This window comes from Tasmannia lanceolata, unplaced genomic scaffold, assembly GCF_043159265.1.
Source record: "Tasmannia lanceolata isolate RefF3 unplaced genomic scaffold, GAP_Taslan_0.1 ptg000006l, whole genome shotgun sequence".
NCBI lineage: Eukaryota > Viridiplantae > Streptophyta > Magnoliopsida > Canellales > Winteraceae > Tasmannia > Tasmannia lanceolata.
The window spans coordinates 13,620,463-13,637,229 of record NW_027518683.1 but is presented as its reverse complement, the minus strand read 5'-3'; the positions used below and the strand labels follow the sequence as shown (position 1 = coordinate 13,637,229).

Sequence of the window (16,767 nt, the reverse complement as noted above, 5' to 3'; positions counted from 1 at the left end):
GATACACCAGGAGGCCGTCTTTGATCGATCAGAGCTCAAAAGCCAACAACCTCAAAGTCAAAAAACCATTTGCAAACACTTTGGGCCTAAATAAAAAAAAAACACTTTCATTCTTTGATAAACTCAAACCAGGGGCATCTTTTATGACTTGCGTCATAAAAGATAATAACCTGAACTACGTCATGACCTGATCCCTCTTTATAGGGTACGTAGGTAGCCTGATCAATTCGGGTTCGGTCAAATCCTTCAAAACTTTCAAATCTTCAAAAAAAAAAAAAAAAGACAAAACAAACAAATTTTGAAACCCAAAGGGGCGAACTACGCGGGCCTGATTCCCATTTCTTTGGGGATACGTAGGCAGTCTGGAGGGCCAGATTCGGTCAAATACATGAAAACTTACCAAATGTTAACCTGTTTGAACCCAAGCCTACCTAAAAGTCCTTCTGGTGTACTTAGGCCCAGGTTTGTAGAGAAACAGAAAGAAAATAAAAAAAAATATAATGGAGTCTTAGACCCGCTAGACTGAAAACCCGCAAGGGCGGTCTAGGCAAAAGTTAGGGTCATTTGCCCGCTAAGCTGAAAACCTGAAAGGGCGGCTTAGGCAAAAATTAAGGCATGCGGTCCGCCAAATCGAAAACCTGAAAAAGCAATTTGGTCATGGCAGTGACTTCATAAAGGACAGAACCTCTGAAAGCCAGCAAGACTTTCATTTCTTCGGCGGCACTACTTCAAAGTCTGAGTAAGCATCGACAGAAATTCTTCTGACACTCTCAAGGCTAAGGGGGTTAAGACTAAGCAATCCAAGGGAATAATAACCATGATGGAAATACCGGAAAAAGGAATGAAACACCTTTAAATACGGTTTTCAAAAGATTTTAAGAGTGGTAGACTGTACCATTTTAAAAATATTTATCAGACTAAGAAGCAGATTCAGTCTCTCTTAGAGTTCAGGTCATTGTGCCCGTCGAAGTCCTCGTTTGCTGGTTGTCCAAGTCTTTTCTATGTCAAGTCAAGTTTAAACTCCAAAGTCCTGTGTATTTAGTATCTTTCCCAAGGCTGGGGTGAAAAAAAAAAAAAATGATGAATTTGTATCCCCTCAAGGGTGATGTGCAGCAGAGTGAAGTTCAGAAGATGATTGATTCTCAAGTCCATATGGCAGGCTTTCAAGCCCATATGAAATGGCAGAGATCGTCAGAATTGAAAGGCAATTGTCGGGCAGATACAGCCTGTTGTAAACCTGAAAGGTTTGTAACCTCAGATGTTCAATGAAATGAAATTTTTTTAACCATTTCCTGTGTTTTGCTCTCTTATGAATCTGTTATGGAAGTATTTCATACTAGGGGCATCTTTTATGACTTACGTCATAAAAGATATCAAGCGTGATAATAACTAGGATAGCTATTCTCAGCAAATGAAAACCAGAGAAGCTTGAGTACAATCTTTGAGCCAATCTCTTCAATCAAATTATTTTCTTTTAAAGTCAAGTTTTCAGAAAATTTTATCCCTAGCGGAGTTTAGAATTTGCTCCTGCAATCGTCAAATCCTCAGCAAAATATTTTTCACTCATTCTAAAAGGGTCAATACCTGAAATTTTCTTCAAGTTCCTTGAGTTTTATCTTCAGCGAAGATCATGCATTTTCAATCATTCTTGGCAAAGAATGACTTATTCACCTTGTGAAATCGATCAAAGTTGGTCATTTCTTCAATCGCTTCAATGAATTTTCCTTTCATTTAAAAAATATATGTCCGCCAATGGCTCCGCGATTTGGAGTTTGGTCTTTTCTTTCACCATTTGAAAGATTTTTAAAAGTTGTTTTCGCCAATGGCTCCGCGATTTGGAGTTTGGTCTTTTCTTTCACCATTTGAAAGATTTTAAAAGCTGTTTTTGCCAATGGCTCCGCGATTTGGAGTTTGGCCATTTCTTTCACCATTTGAAAGATTTTTAAAAGCTATTTTTGCCAATGGCTCCGCGATTTGGAGTTTGGTCATTTCTTTCACCATTTGAAAGATTTTAAAAGATGTTTTTGCCAATGGCTCCACGATTTGGAGTTTGGTCATTTCTCTCATCATTTGAAAGATTTCATTTCAAGGTATTCAAGTCCATTTTCACATGGCATTCCAAGTCCGTTTTCACACGGCATTCAAGTCTTTCAAGTCCGTTTTCACACGGCATTCAAGTATTTCAAGTCCGTTTTCACACGGCATTCAAGTCCATTTTCACATGGCATTCAAAGTCCGTTTCCACACGGCATTCAAATCCATTTTCTCTCCAAATTTCAAGATCATTTACAATCAAATCTGTCATTTAATGTTTTGCAAGAGAGGCTATCTCATCAATATGTACTGAGTTAAGAGTTGGAGAGAGGCTATCTCACCAGCGTTTGCAGAGTCAGAGTCTGGTGAAAGGCTATTTCACCATATATCTTGTGGATATCATTTTCAAAAATCAAAAACCAAAAATTTTAAACTCTTTAATCTTGGGCCAGTCAAAATGTGTTGTCAGTTCAGCTTTGACATTCGCGTGACAAGCACGCTCTGCCAAAGAGGGGCATCTGTAGACACCCCATTTTGACCGTACCCTAAGCCTCTTGTGTTTGAGCAAAAACCCCATCAAATCAAGCAGCTAGGATCCCAAACTCCATCCTAGGCTAGCTTAAGGTCCCATCTAGCTCCCTGCAAAATTTCGTTGAATTCCGAGTGCGTTTGCCCTGCGAACAAGCCAAGAAAAGACCGTTGTGTAAATCAGAAAAGGGGGCGAATTTATCCGAGATGGGGGCGAATTTATTTTTGGAAAATGCAATTTAGGCCGAAAAAGACGCGCAATTTCGCGCGCCTATCAAAAGTCTGCGCATTTCATCAATTAGTGTTGCCAATATCATTTCCCCAAATTTTCTATAAAATCGAAAAATCAAAGCTTAAACAAAAAAGAAAAATTTCGCAGAGAAATATTTCCCCAAATTTTCCGAACCCTAATCCCTTTTCTGTTATCTTCTCCGACGGGATTCCGGTCGGAATCTGTACAAATTCCGACTATTTTTCTTCTTCTCCGGCTCTTCTTCTCCGGCTAGCCACTGCATCTTCTTCTTCTGATCTGCAGGGAGAGAGAGAACGAAAGATATCTTCTTCCCCAAATTCCCTTAAACCCTATTTTTTTTGGATCTTCTTCTCCGTCAATCTCCGGCCTTACTCCGGTAGAGTTCCGGTCAAATGATTTCTCTAGTTCTTTCCTCATTTTTCTTAGATCTGTCACTCAAAACCTAGAGAAAGCTAAACCGAAACCCTAACTCGTATATAACCTTAGATCTGTTCTTTGTAATTTCAAATTTTAGATCTCATTTGCTCACTTTCTATCTTAGATTTTAGATCTGTGATTACAAACCCTAGATCTACTCATTTTGTAGATCGATTACAATCCACCTCTGATGGAAATTCATTTTTCACCATTGGATCATCATCTTTGTGTATTTTGTTGAAAGGGAGGCTAAAAAAAAAAGGGAAGAGAAAGAAATAAATTCGGCAGATTTTTGGTGAGCTATGTTTAGTTTTTTATCTTCAATGACGGTTTTCTGTTGAGAATTAGAGAAGCTCGTGCAAGATCTATTCACCTCGGTTTGCAATTTTCAGTAATTCAGGTAATATTTTACTTATGTTTTATTTTTTTTATGAAGTATATGTTGTATAATTGGAGTTTAGATCTTAGTGTTATCCTAGGCTAAATTGTTTGAAATGTAGTAAATTTATAAGTTTCAGTTTTAGCTCTGTTTTCATTTAGATTCATGGATTTATGTTTCAATCATTTGATCTCTTATTCTGTTCTTCATTTGTTCTTAGTTTTAAAATATCCGTGCATAAAGAGAAAGTCCAGATTGATGAGTTAATGTCATAAGAGCATGTAAAAATTGGATATTCTTTATTCTGTATTATTTTTTTTTTATATATACGATCAGTTGTTGAAATCATGTAGAATACAGTATAGTTGAAGTGTTTAAATCAAGTTTACCTGTCATTTGTCTCCATTGACATCTATCTCTATTTGATCCCATGACATTTACCCCCTCTGTTAAGAAATTGAGTTTGTGAAGTAGAGCTTGAGGGGAATTTGTAATAGTGTTTGGATTTTTTTAAAAAAGGACATTTGAAGGTCTTTAGGGTTTAATCTGGAACAAGAGAAAGGGGGAGGGCTGCCATTTTTGGGTTTGGGGGGAAAGATTTAGAAAAGTAGAGAGAAATAGAAGGATAGGGGTCTGGCCATTATCCTTGCTGGACATCATGTCATCTTCAGCACTTTGTTGCACTCGCCATTACATACCATCAGACCTGATGTCGTAGCATCCTTTTGAAGTGTTATTTTTCCCTTCCTAATAACTCAAGTAACATTCTTACTCTCTTTTCATTCGTAGTTGATTTGATGTTTAAAGGGCTATAAGTCATTCTATCTCTTTCTCTATGTTCTACGAAAGTGATACCCGCACAGCCATGTTTTGCTAAATTACACCAATTGGCTTATCTACTCCTTTTATTTGGCTTGGTCCTCTCATAAGAATCATTGGAATTTCCCAACAACACTTAAAGTACCAAAAGACCATATTTGTTGGTGCATTTAAGCAATCATGATGGTGCTAAAATCATTTTCCTAGAATATAGACTATTCTTACCAATACTTATACCCAGGTCATGTAGCTTGAAATTAGGTAGCCCATTTCATTTTGATATGTACAGCCCTCTTCTCTTTGATTTTGGCAGCCCTCACTTCAATTTAATAATGGCCGCCCTTCTTTCACTTTTGTTTTAGCAGCCATTATTTCACTTTAATAATGGTAGCCCATTTCATTTTGATATGTACAGTCCTTACACTATGATATTGGCAGCCCTCATTTTATTGTTTGGAATAGAATAGTGACCATAGCAGCCTCATTTGTGGTGATGCAACTGTCCTAAAGTGGTACTATAGGTAGATACTTACACTACTCCCTTGTGAAAAGCATTGTTATATAATTTGGCACTCATCAGTTCTTGTGGACAGCTCATATGCATGTTTATCTCATTAACACAGTCGACATTCTTATGGGACATTCCTAGCTTACCCTTATCACTTCAATGACAGATCCCTTCACCATTGCTGAGAGTGCATGTTTGTGCTTGTATCTCTTTCTACTACTTAATTCATGTTGTTTGGAATCCATTATTTTATTTTATTTTTCGCATTGATTAGATTTTGTTTACAATCAAATGATTATGATGATTGTTGGATGGTGAGAATGAGAATGGGTTAGCTTCAACTTTAAAAGTGGGTCTCGGTTTTCACTACTAGTATATATGAATGTGTCCAAAATGCCATCAGTATTAACGTTCTCATAATTTGTGCGAAGTTAATTTCTTCCATTCATCGCCAGGGCGATGAAGGCGATAGCCCAAGCCTCTTATTTTGCATAAACTGCTGCCCATAGATTCGGTTCACAAGCACATAGATATTGTCCATTTTTTGCTCACTATCTGCTGTCCATTTTGTGTATAACTGCTGCCCATAGATTCGGTTCACGAGCACATAGATATTGTCCATTTTTTGCTCACTATCTGCTGTCCATTTTGTGTATAACTGCTGCCCATAGATTCGGTTCACAAGCACATAGATATTGTCCATTTTTTGCTCACTATCTGCTGTCCATTTTGTGTATAACTGCTGCCCATAGATTTGGTTCATAAGCACATAGATATTGTCCATTTTTTGCTCACTAATTGCTATCCATTTTGTGTATAACTGCTGCCCATAGATTCGGTTCACAAGCACATAGATATTGTCCATTTTTTGCTTACTACTTGCTGTTCATTTTGTGTATAACTGCTGCCCATAGATTTGGTTCATAAGCACAAAGCTGTTGTCCATTTTTATTCACCGCTTGCTGCCCATTATCTTGTATAAATTGCTGCCCATTATTTTGTATAAACAAGCTGTCTATTGGTTCTTTTCACTAGCACATAGTTGATGTTCATTGTAGTTCATTGTTTGATGCCCATTATTGCACATAGTTGCCACCTTTATAAGTGGTTAAATTCTTAGGTAATAATTCATGCTTGTTCAAATGTTTTAAAAGAGACTTGTCATTGATAATATTTTAAGCTGAGATGATGTCATTTCTTTAAGAAAAGTATAGACTGCTGATATCTTATTATTTTAATGTTTATGATAGTTCATTTTATATTAACGAGATCTTCCTGCAGTCTTTATTTTATATCATTGTCTCATTTGATCATTTTAAAATATTATATACAATCTTCTTGGACACCTTAAAATTCAATAATAAATGGATTGTTCAGGTGAGTTTATCTCGAAGCTTATTATACTCATTCTTTTTATTTAAATAAATTGTTAAATAGGAAGAAGGAAATCAGATGACTACTCTATTCGATGTTATCGACATGAGTACTGTCTGATTTCAAGGCGGGATGTGGAAATATTATCATGTGTATTATGATATCAGATGATTACTTTAGCATCATCTGATTTCATCCCCATATTGGGGTGGTGTTTGTGGTTGGGCATAGAAGTGTTTGATATTATTTTCTTTTACTTTATTAGGCTATCCAGCGGCTGGTCTGGACTAATTAATGTTATTTATCATTTTATGATTGCTATTAGATTGTATATTTTTCTTTGCTTGGCAATTAATTTATTTTTAGAATAAAATTTGCGATTATCTGATAGCATTTTCTTCTCTTTTTGATAGACTAACACAGTCTTATAGATTTCTGTTAAGATTCTTTAGATATTAGAATTCCCTCTCGTTGCAAGGGCGATGAAGGCGCTAGCCCAAGCCCATCCTTAGGGGACTTGCTCAGTCCAAGTTGCATACCTCTCCTTTGTATATAGGAGACTTGCCTAGTCTCATTCTCTTACTAACCCTCCTCTTTGTGCGTCGTTTGGTTTTGGGAGAACACCCTACTCGGCTTGGCTTCATACCCCTATCCTATATGGGTATCTGGTTGCACATTTGTTGCACCCTAGGGCTAGGTAGCTGTCCGGCCCGGCTGGGTGTTTTACCTTTGCCAAATATGCACAAAGTCTTTTTTTTTTTCCTTGTTAATATTTTTCTCTATCCTACCTCTGTGTCTAAGAGACTTACCTAGTCTCATTTTCTTGCTAAACCTCCTCTTTGTGTATCATTTGGTTTTGGGAGAACATCCTACTCGGCTTGGCTTCATACCCCTATCCTATATGGGTATCTGGTTGCACATTTGTTGCACCCTAGGGCTAGGTAGCTGTCCGGCCCGGCTGGATGTTTTACCTTTGCTAAATATGCACAAGGTCTTTCCTTATTACTTGTGAGTTTTATCTCAGCTTGATAGTCTCACTAGCACCCTTCTTTATCTCTTTTTCTTTTAGGAGACAGGCTTTGTCTCATTAGCACCTCCTTCTTAAGAATCCTATTTTCAGAGTCAGTCCTTAGCCTAGGAGTCTGTCCTTAGCTAGAGAGTCTGTTTTTCTTTCAGGAGTCAGTCCTATCATCATAGGGGTTAGGATTTTATCCAACCTCTCATCAAATCTTGTGTTTTTTCTATCCGCTCTCGTAAGGTATAGGATGCTGTCCAACCCTTGCAGAGTTGTTATTCTGTTCATTTTCCCTCCGCAAAGCATAGGATGCTGTCCAACCTTTGCGGGATATCAGGAGTCTGTCTTCCCCTTATGATGATAGGATTTGTCTCCCTTGAGTCAAAAACACTTAAAAACAACAAAAACATCTGAAAAACCAAAAATCTCAAAAATCTTGAGTCATTAGGAGTAGTTAGGAAATCTGTTTCGAACTACGTTGGCTTGATCCTCTTCCACGAGGTACGTAGTGCAGCTTGAGATTCTTATCTCAGGTCCAGCCAAACCTTTGTAAATAAATCATTTACCCATTTTAAGAAAAAATACCAAAAATCTTCAAAACCTTGTTTTCAACAAGATCTTCCTCTAGAGTTAGTAGTTTGTCCTAGATAAAGAGTTTTAGAGTTTTGAATTTGTCTTTGATGTGTTGTGTGGTTTGTTTGTGTTTGTGTTAGAGTTAGGAGTTTGTCCTAGAGTTATAGGAGCGCCTCCGTCCGGTCAGTTGGCGATCCACATCGCCAATTGATGACTAGGTCTAAGATGCGATAGATCCTACTGTTTTCCTTAGGATATACAGCCTAGCTACACATAGATTATAGGAACCACCTGCATTAGCTTAGGGCTAACCTGCATTTAGTTAAGGCATATAGGGTGTCCTAAAATCTACAATCCATTGGAATTTAAATAATCACATAAGAAGCTTTAAGAACTAGTCCGGTCTTTTAGATCGAGTCTAGGATAGAGGTCTAGATGTCTTAGGCATCATAGCTTAGAATAGGTGCGAAGAACTACGTTGCCTTGATTCTCGTGGAGGCGGGGATACGTAGGCTTCTTTGGATGAACATCAGATCATCTAAAGACTCGGGCCTAGGTATAGATTAGAGTCTTAGGGTTGTATAGTATCGAGTCATTTTTCTATGTTTTGCAGTGTTTTCTTACTTTATTGCGCAGACCTTATACTTTTTGGTGTGTCGTGCATGTGTTTGTTCATCAGAACTTAGACACCCATTAGGCATGTCACTTATAACCTAGCTATGCTTAGGTGACACATGTTTCTTTTATTTTATCTCGTGTGCCTTTGATTTCATCTCCGAGACATGCATGATTAGATAGACGTCTTCTCGGAGATATTCATTCTCATTCCATATGATTTTCGCCCAAAGCTCTTCAAAATTATTAAGTAAATGGCATAAGAGACCAGGTGTTTGCACTTGGGCGGATGAGGTGCTCTTTAGACCTTCCGAATTCGTAACCAGGCACGAACCTTATTTTATATCTCTGGTTATCCGTTGCAACAGAGCATAGTATGGGATCCAGGGCCCATTTGCCTTTTCCTTGGATGGCGACTCTTCTTTGTTTAAGGTACGCCTCGAATCTGGGCTAGTCCCCGAATCGAGAGGTATCTCACCTTTCATATCGCCACTCATGCTGTGAGAGGCACTTCTTTCGAGAGTTCCTTGGTAGAGCTCTCCATTCACGTGGATGATCCTGAGACTTAGTGTGGGGCCCGTTCCCCGCCTCTCTCTCGGATCGGGGTCCACAAGTGCTATTCATATTCATTCATTTCATTTATGAATCAATTATTTTATCTCTAATTGCTACCCGATGTGCAGCTACGAAGTGGACTTGAATCAGGATTTTGATGATCCCAATTTTAATGAGACCGACACCACTGAGACCGAGTTTGAGACAACCCACCCAAGCCAATACGAGGAGTTGTCTAGGAATTTTGGAGGTGATGTTCATGCTAATGAATTGATTAGACCGAACGATGGCAGTAATAACGATGATGATGACTTTGGTGATGATGAAGAGGACTTCAGTGACGGTGAGGACATGGGTGATGAGCAGGATGAACCTACTAATTATCTAGGCAATGCTTTGGGAAATACGTATGAAAGGCAGCCGATGGAAGCAGATGAAATGGTTGTAGGGGCTGATGAAGTAAATGAGATTGTGCGACTTGAGGAGTTCACGGTTGGGGCAATGGTCCCAAATCTTAAAGTCTTTGAAAAGAAAGTCAGAGACTATGCAATCCAGCATCATTTTGTGTTTGTCCCACAGGAGAAAAATCCCACAAAGTATGGCGTTAGATGCAAGGAGCGTAGTTGCCCGTGGCGTATCACAGGGACCACTTACACAGATTATGTTAAGGTAAAAACATTTATCTCCCAGCACACATGCTCAGGCACAGTGAAAGGGAACGATCATCCCATGGCCACTGCAAAATGGGCTGCTGAAAATTGTGTAGCCTTATTCCCCCGACCAGAAGACGTGAAGGCTACTTTGATAAGAGAGTACATCAAGGTCCAGTGGGGTATAACATTGTCCTATCGAAAAGCCCACATGGCGAAGGAGCTTATACACGAAATTAAGTGCGGAAATGCCGAGGCGTCTTACCGCATCCTGCCTGCGTATACTGAGGAGTTGGTAAGAAGGAATCCTGGCACAATAATACGGTTGTGCCGATCCCGAGAGTTACGGCCAAGAGGGGATGATACTTTCGCCCGTTTATTTTGGTCATTTGGCCCTAGCATACGTGCATTCAACCGAACAGTTAGGCCCCTCGCCCTAATTGACGGGACCCATTTGCGGGGGAAGTACAGGGGGACTCTACTAGCCGCAACTGGGATAGACGGCAACGGTGGGTTATTCCCGCTAGCATTTGCAGTAGTCGAGGCTGAGACGTATGAAAGCTGGGTATGGTTTCTGCATTTGTTCCGTCATAATTTCATTTCAGCGGGCCGAGATGTCATCACGATTGGGTCGGACCGGATGAAGGGGTTGCCTAGAGCCGTAGCTGAAGCTTTGCTCATGTCACACCATAGCTATTGCATCCATCACCTCAGTGCCAACTTCCATTCAACCTTTAAAAATGAAAAGCTCCGGAAACTCTTTATGACAGCTGCATATTCCCTAAGGGAGGGTGCTTATAAGGATGCGATGGAGAGTATTAAAAGTCAGAGTAAAAGAGCACACCAATGGATATCGGACATTCCTAAAGAAAATTGGGCGAGCGCGTATTTTGAAGGATGCAGATATAACGTGTTGACAACTAATGCAGCTGAGTGCTTCAATGCCGTTTTAAAGGGAGCAAGGGAGTTGCCAATTACAGCACTTGTCGAACACACAAGATGGAAAGTTTGTGACTTCTTTCAATTCCGTCAGAAGACATGTAGCAAATGGACGACTCGTTTGACACCAAAAGCGGAATCCTGGTTGGCGGAAGCACGTAAAGAAGCAGGTGGGGATACGCCGTGGCAGTGTAGTTGAACCGAATTTCAAGTAACGTCCAATTATCACGTTGACCAGGTGGACTTAGCTAAGCAAACATGTACGTGTCGTATGTTCCAAACGATGGGAATTCCGTGCGGGCATGCGATAGCAGCTATGGGACTAAACCACCAAGATCCATACTGTTACTGCCAGGATTGGTATCTGGCCGATGCATATCGGAAGACTTATGATGGAGGAGTTTATCCTACGTTAGATCGATCGCAATGGCCAGATCCTTCCCATACTTTGACGTTGGTATTGCCGCCAAAAGTAAGACGACATCCAGGGCGACCAAAAAAAGTCAGTGGAGAGAGGACTGGAAAGAGGAGTGCACCATAAGTGCGGTACCTGCGGGCAACTTGGACAGAATAAGAGATCGTGCAAGAATCCTCCCATCGTAAATCGTCAGCAAAACGAGGCTCCAATCGGGCCTTCCGCACCAATGGAGAACAGGTATGATCAATCTAACATGTTTTTTTTACTAGTCCTCGATACAACCCATGCTGGCGTTAATCGATTAGTGCAAATTTTATTGCAGGCCTGGTCTATCCTGCCTGCCTCCGTTTTTTCTGTAAGTATGAATTGCAAGCCCGGCATTTTTTAGAATACATAAACATTTTTTGGAATAATTGTTTTGGAATAATTGTATGTTTTTTTGGAGTACATGTATGTTTTCTGTAATGGGGTGCTATAATTAATGAGAAATTTTTTTTTACGAAGCAAAGGAGCACGTAGAATTGTCAAAACCTGAAAGCGACTGATCATAGAATCTACCTATCAGGTGCTTGGCCAGCATACGAACTACATTATCCAAATTATCATCCAAAAAGATAAGCTTAATACATCATATGTCAGTATATATAAAGCGTCTGAGCAAAAAAGTATCCATCATCATCAGAGAACTGAAGCCATCTACTGCTCTGGAGGTGGTGGTGGAGGATATGAGGAACTGGCAGGCTGCTGACCCCACTGACCACCGGAGAGGTACTGGTAATAGGTGGTCCACTGTTCATCAATGTGTGTAGTAAGAGTATGAAAGCGACTAGCCATCTCCGTGTCAACGTGAGTAGTGAACGCCTGGAAGCGACTGGCCATCTCCGTGTCAACGTGAGTAGTGAGCGTTTCGAAGCGACTGGTCATCTCCCTGTCAACGTGAGTAGTGAGCTTCTCAAACTGAGAAGCCATGGATAGCTGAAGGGCCTCCTGCATAGCGGTGAAATCCTGAGATGCCCGTGGTGCCACAGGTGCCTCAGTATCCTGATCCGCCTCTTCTTCTTCATCTTCTTCTTCTTCTTCTTCCTCTCCTTCTTCTTCTCCTTCTCCGTCTTCTTCTCCAGCTGCAACTTCAACTACTTCTTTGTTTAGAGCCATGCGCCAGAAAGACTTATCATCAAATGGAGCGGTAGGAATGATGGTCGCCTCACTATCCAGAGCAATGCCAAAGTTGCGGAAGATACACGTAAGGAGCATGCCATATGGCAAGGAGGCTCTGGACCGCTTAAGTGTTTGGAACATAAAACGGAAGATGATATAGGGTAGGCAAACCTTGCGACGCTCAAGAATACAATAGATGAGGTAGGCCTCTAAGGGCCTTAGAGCATCGGTCATGCTCCCGCGAGGGGTGAAGTTGCTGAACATGAAGTTGTAAAGCATCTTAGCTTCAGGAATGAGATGGGAGGCTTTCACTATCATGTTGGATCTATAACTCCGGGTAATCCGACCATACACAGTGTCGTGATCAAGATCATTAAGTGAATGGATCTCATTTCCAGGCCAAAAGTAATGCTCAAAACCATCGGGACTAATCTGAAGCATCTCAGCAAGTTCATGATAATTGAGTCGAATCGTTGTTTTCTTGACGCAAGACTCAATTTCGAAGTACGAATGACTGATTGTGAGATTGGCATAGAAAAGACGTACCAATCTAGGATAGATAAGCTCATCAAGATGAAGAAATTGTGTCCATCCAAGAGCGTCAAACCGAGCTTGAAGGTCGAAGTGTTTGAGGACGTCGGGCTCTATGAAGCGTCCGGTGCGGACACCATGATTAGCCATTTTCGGCCATGCCTTCTTCGCTTGTGCAGAGGAGAAGTAGGAATTTGGAATAAGCTCCGGTTCGGGAGCCGGAGCCGTAGCTTTCTTAGACCGCTTCCTCGATGGTCCTTCATCGTCCTGGCGTTGGGTAGAACCTCTGATTTGGACATTTTTGGTTCGAGGCATCTTGAGAACAGTTAGGGAATAAGAGAAGTTGTAATGGAGGGTAAAACGGAAGATGGGAAACCTTACATTTCTGAAAATGGAGAAAATGAAAGAAAATGGAAGAGAAATTGATTATAATGGAAGAGATGACGAAGAAAATGAGGAATGTGGAAGAAAAATAAGAGAAAATGGAAGGAGAAGGAGTGTGAATGGAAGAAAATGGACAAAAGGAGGAGGAAATGGAGGAATAGGAAGAGAAATTGGGGGTTTTAGCAGGGATGACGCATTTTATGGGTTTTTGGGTAAAAAACAGGGTTGTGGAGGATGAAGATGATGAATTAGGGTTAGATTTGAAGGGATTGTAAGGGAGAATGGTTAATGGAGTTAGGGTTTGGAAACGGTTTTCAGAGAGAACGAAAAACGAAGGAAAATTAGAAGAGGGAAATGAAAAAAAAATGCATGTTCGAGGGTTTAAAAGCGGTTAGATAAGTGTCGGAATTCTGAGACTATGTCTCGGAATTCCGAATTTTTTTTTTAAAACCGTCAGAGTCGCTGCGGAATTCCGAGACATAATTCTCGGAGTTCCGACCACATAGGTTTAACATTTTCAAAAAATTCGAAGTTTACCGCGGAATTCCGAGAAAAAATTCTCGGAATTCCGACCAGAATTGTGAAAAAACAAAACATTTTGATATAGTATCTGCGGAATTCCGAAATAAATTCTCGGAATTCCGACAAATTTTTTTTTTCCTGCGGAATTCCGACTAAATCTCGGAGTTCCGACCAGTACTAATTTTTTTTTTCCTAAGATAAACATCATATGTACCCTAATGTGCTATATTGGATTTGATTGACCGCCTCCATTATGTCCATTATTTTGGAGCCTTTTCCATCCATCCTATCCCCATGAAAACAAATAAATTGAATTTGTTTCGAATAGTGTATCTCACTGCAAGCAGCATATGTGAACTCATGACCATGCGCAACAATCAAATCCTAATCCAACCAATTATTAGATGCCAAGGTCTTAAAAGTTACATTCGATTTGAACCTGCATTGGAGTTGGAAAATGGAAGAGACTGTCTGATCCTTACACAATGGACAAATTTACACACATTAGAATTTGGAACTGAAGAAATGGAATAAGTGGTCTGACAATCACCATAATACATTACAATTTACAGAGGTTACAATTTCAAAATGATATGTCTCGAGAGCGTCGACCCACCATAAGCACTCGGCCTCACAATCAGCATAACAATCACTATCACTGCCTTCTAAAAGTGGAACATAAGGTGCCTAACCCTTCAATGGTTCCCTCCGTAACAATCACCTGCAACACCACCACCACAGCCCCTATAAGTTGACAATCGTGCCACACCGGCCATCTAAAAAATCCTCCAGTAGTTGTCTTCTCATGACCATGATCTCTGCCTGACTGAACTTTGGCGGCATATCATGTGCCAGGCAATCCATCTCCTTCAGCACAAACAACCCACAATCATTGCTGCAAAAGAAGAAGACATCATCGACCAAGCTCGTGGAGTGCAAATAAGAGGCACAATGAATTTAAGTTTCCTAACCCCTGATTCTAATGAAATTTAGTACATGTTTCTCTGTATGGGCCTCTTGTCAAATTCTTCCACTAGAAACTTACTTACATCCACCTTCCACTTTTCTAAGTATAGCCCCTCGAGGTATCGAACCTATGAAACAATCATTATAGGGTAACAGTTTTATATACTTACAAATTTAAGGAAGGAAGGTCAGACTCGAACTCACCAATGGTAGAACCTCTGTCCAGTACTTCACATCTTTCAAGGAGTTGTAGATGTAGAACTTTTCGTCCACCATATCAAGGACCAGAAGAATCCAATGCTGAGGGACATGCACCGGGAAGATGACTCTTTTTAGGCTATCCGGCGGGCATTGATTCAAGCGCCAAACGTACTTCACAACGGAGTCGGGGCCGGCGTAGCCCTTGTCAGTTAAACAATCCTACAGAAGCAATACAAGCAAAGTGATTCGTGAGCAAAATACATTCAAAGCTTCCTAAAAAATTATAAAAAGCAAGTTTGGGAATGAAAAACGATTTATTCTTACGTAGAGGTAGGTGCTGATGGAAACACAGGCTCTTTCTCCAGGTTTTCTATTCCGTTCATCCCGGACGTTCAGATACTCGGCGTATACGTTCATAAGCTACGTAAGATAACATATAGATATTAGAGACGAATATCACTAGTGAAAGAAGTCAGTATTACAAAAATAACCAAAACACTTACCGGAGAAGTTAACCACGCTACGGGGTCGTTAAGAATAACCAAGTCTTCCGCACACATGTACTCGTTGTTGATCTGTATGACTCGGTGGCTGCAAAACTCCGGATTGTTTAGCATTTACAAAGGCTAGATAACTATATTACAGAAGAGCTTCAATCCAATTTACCTTTTGGGAAGTGCAAGAAGCGGTCCGAGCAACCGATGGTTTTGCGGCTCTGTCACCGTCTGTTTATTGTTCGTCTTCTTACGCCCAATACCTCTATACGGCGAACTAGTGTATTGAGAGGCTTTCTTCCTTCTTAAACCCAGCTTCACTACTCTCTCAATACTCCAAACTTTCGGACCCATAGGTTTTACTGGAGTGTCGTGGATGGAAATTACTACCGGCTCTATTCCCTCCCGCCGGTCTTGGCTTCCAAACACGACCAACTGCTGGTCGTCCCCTCCATCCGGACCTTCACCTTCAACCACCTCCGGTGTATCCTGGCTGGGAATGATGACCAACTGTCGGTCATCCCCTCCTTTCACCACCTCCCCCCTCCATCTCCATCCTGGCCTTCGGCCTCCTGCTCCCCTTCAGCCTCCTGGTCCCCTTCAGCCAGCTTCCTCTTCAACTCAGCTACTTCATCTTCCAACTCAGCTACTTCATCTTCAAGTTGTCTTAACCTCCCCACTATGAAATTTAATTCAGCCCTGCTTATAGGCTTCTCTTCTCCATCCACTTTATTCTTTTCCTTATCAGTTTCTTTTTTTGTCCATCTTCTTCTCTTAACAGCTACGTTGCTCTGAAAAACGTAAATGTGAAGTTAATAACATATGAAATATATAGTTATTGAAAATGAACTATAAAGACCGTACCAGTAGACTCAGAGACGCTATCGTTTCTTCCTCTGAAAAGTGAATGTCTTGGAGACGATCCTTGTCTCCAACACCTTTTCTCTTATAAACCTACGAAGATTAAAGGAAATTTAGATAACTTGAATACAATGACCCTATGTAAGCAAGAGAGTGATGTTCCTTACCACTGATATCGGAGTAGAACGTTTTGCGATCAAAACATTGTCGACATCTAAGACATCATCTTCTACGACGGACTGCCGCTGTCCCTCTTCTCGAGGAAGAAGAGGATCATCGAGATTGTCTACATCATCTGCTACGATGGATAAGAGACTCTCTTCTTCAGGAATAGGTAGTAGGCACTTTAGAACCTGAAATCGAATAGTTAATTTCGGTTAGAATAAGTGAGACCTAGAGGAGTACATAAGCTTTAGGTCTCACCTCCTTCTTCTTTAGCTTCCTATCACGGATCAGGGTAATGAGGGTTGTCTGCTCCTTCATCCGTGTATCGATCCTCGCGATCCACTTCAATAGGCGTGGACGCGCATCTGGAACTGAAGGTTCCCACAGGGTAGTATGCTCGAATAGCCA

At 40.7% G+C, this 16,767-nt stretch overlaps 1 protein-coding gene across 1 annotated transcript; it reads left to right on the top strand.

Annotated features, from left to right (window-relative positions):
* The first annotated feature begins 9,190 nt into the window (after positions 1-9,190).
* Positions 9,191-10,858, top strand: LOC143878744 (uncharacterized). The gene has a single exon (XM_077380988.1). The coding sequence runs from the start codon at positions 9,191-9,193 to the stop codon at positions 10,856-10,858; it is 1,668 nt and encodes a 555-aa protein (XP_077237103.1).
* Positions 10,859-16,767: the final 5,909 nt, after the last annotated feature.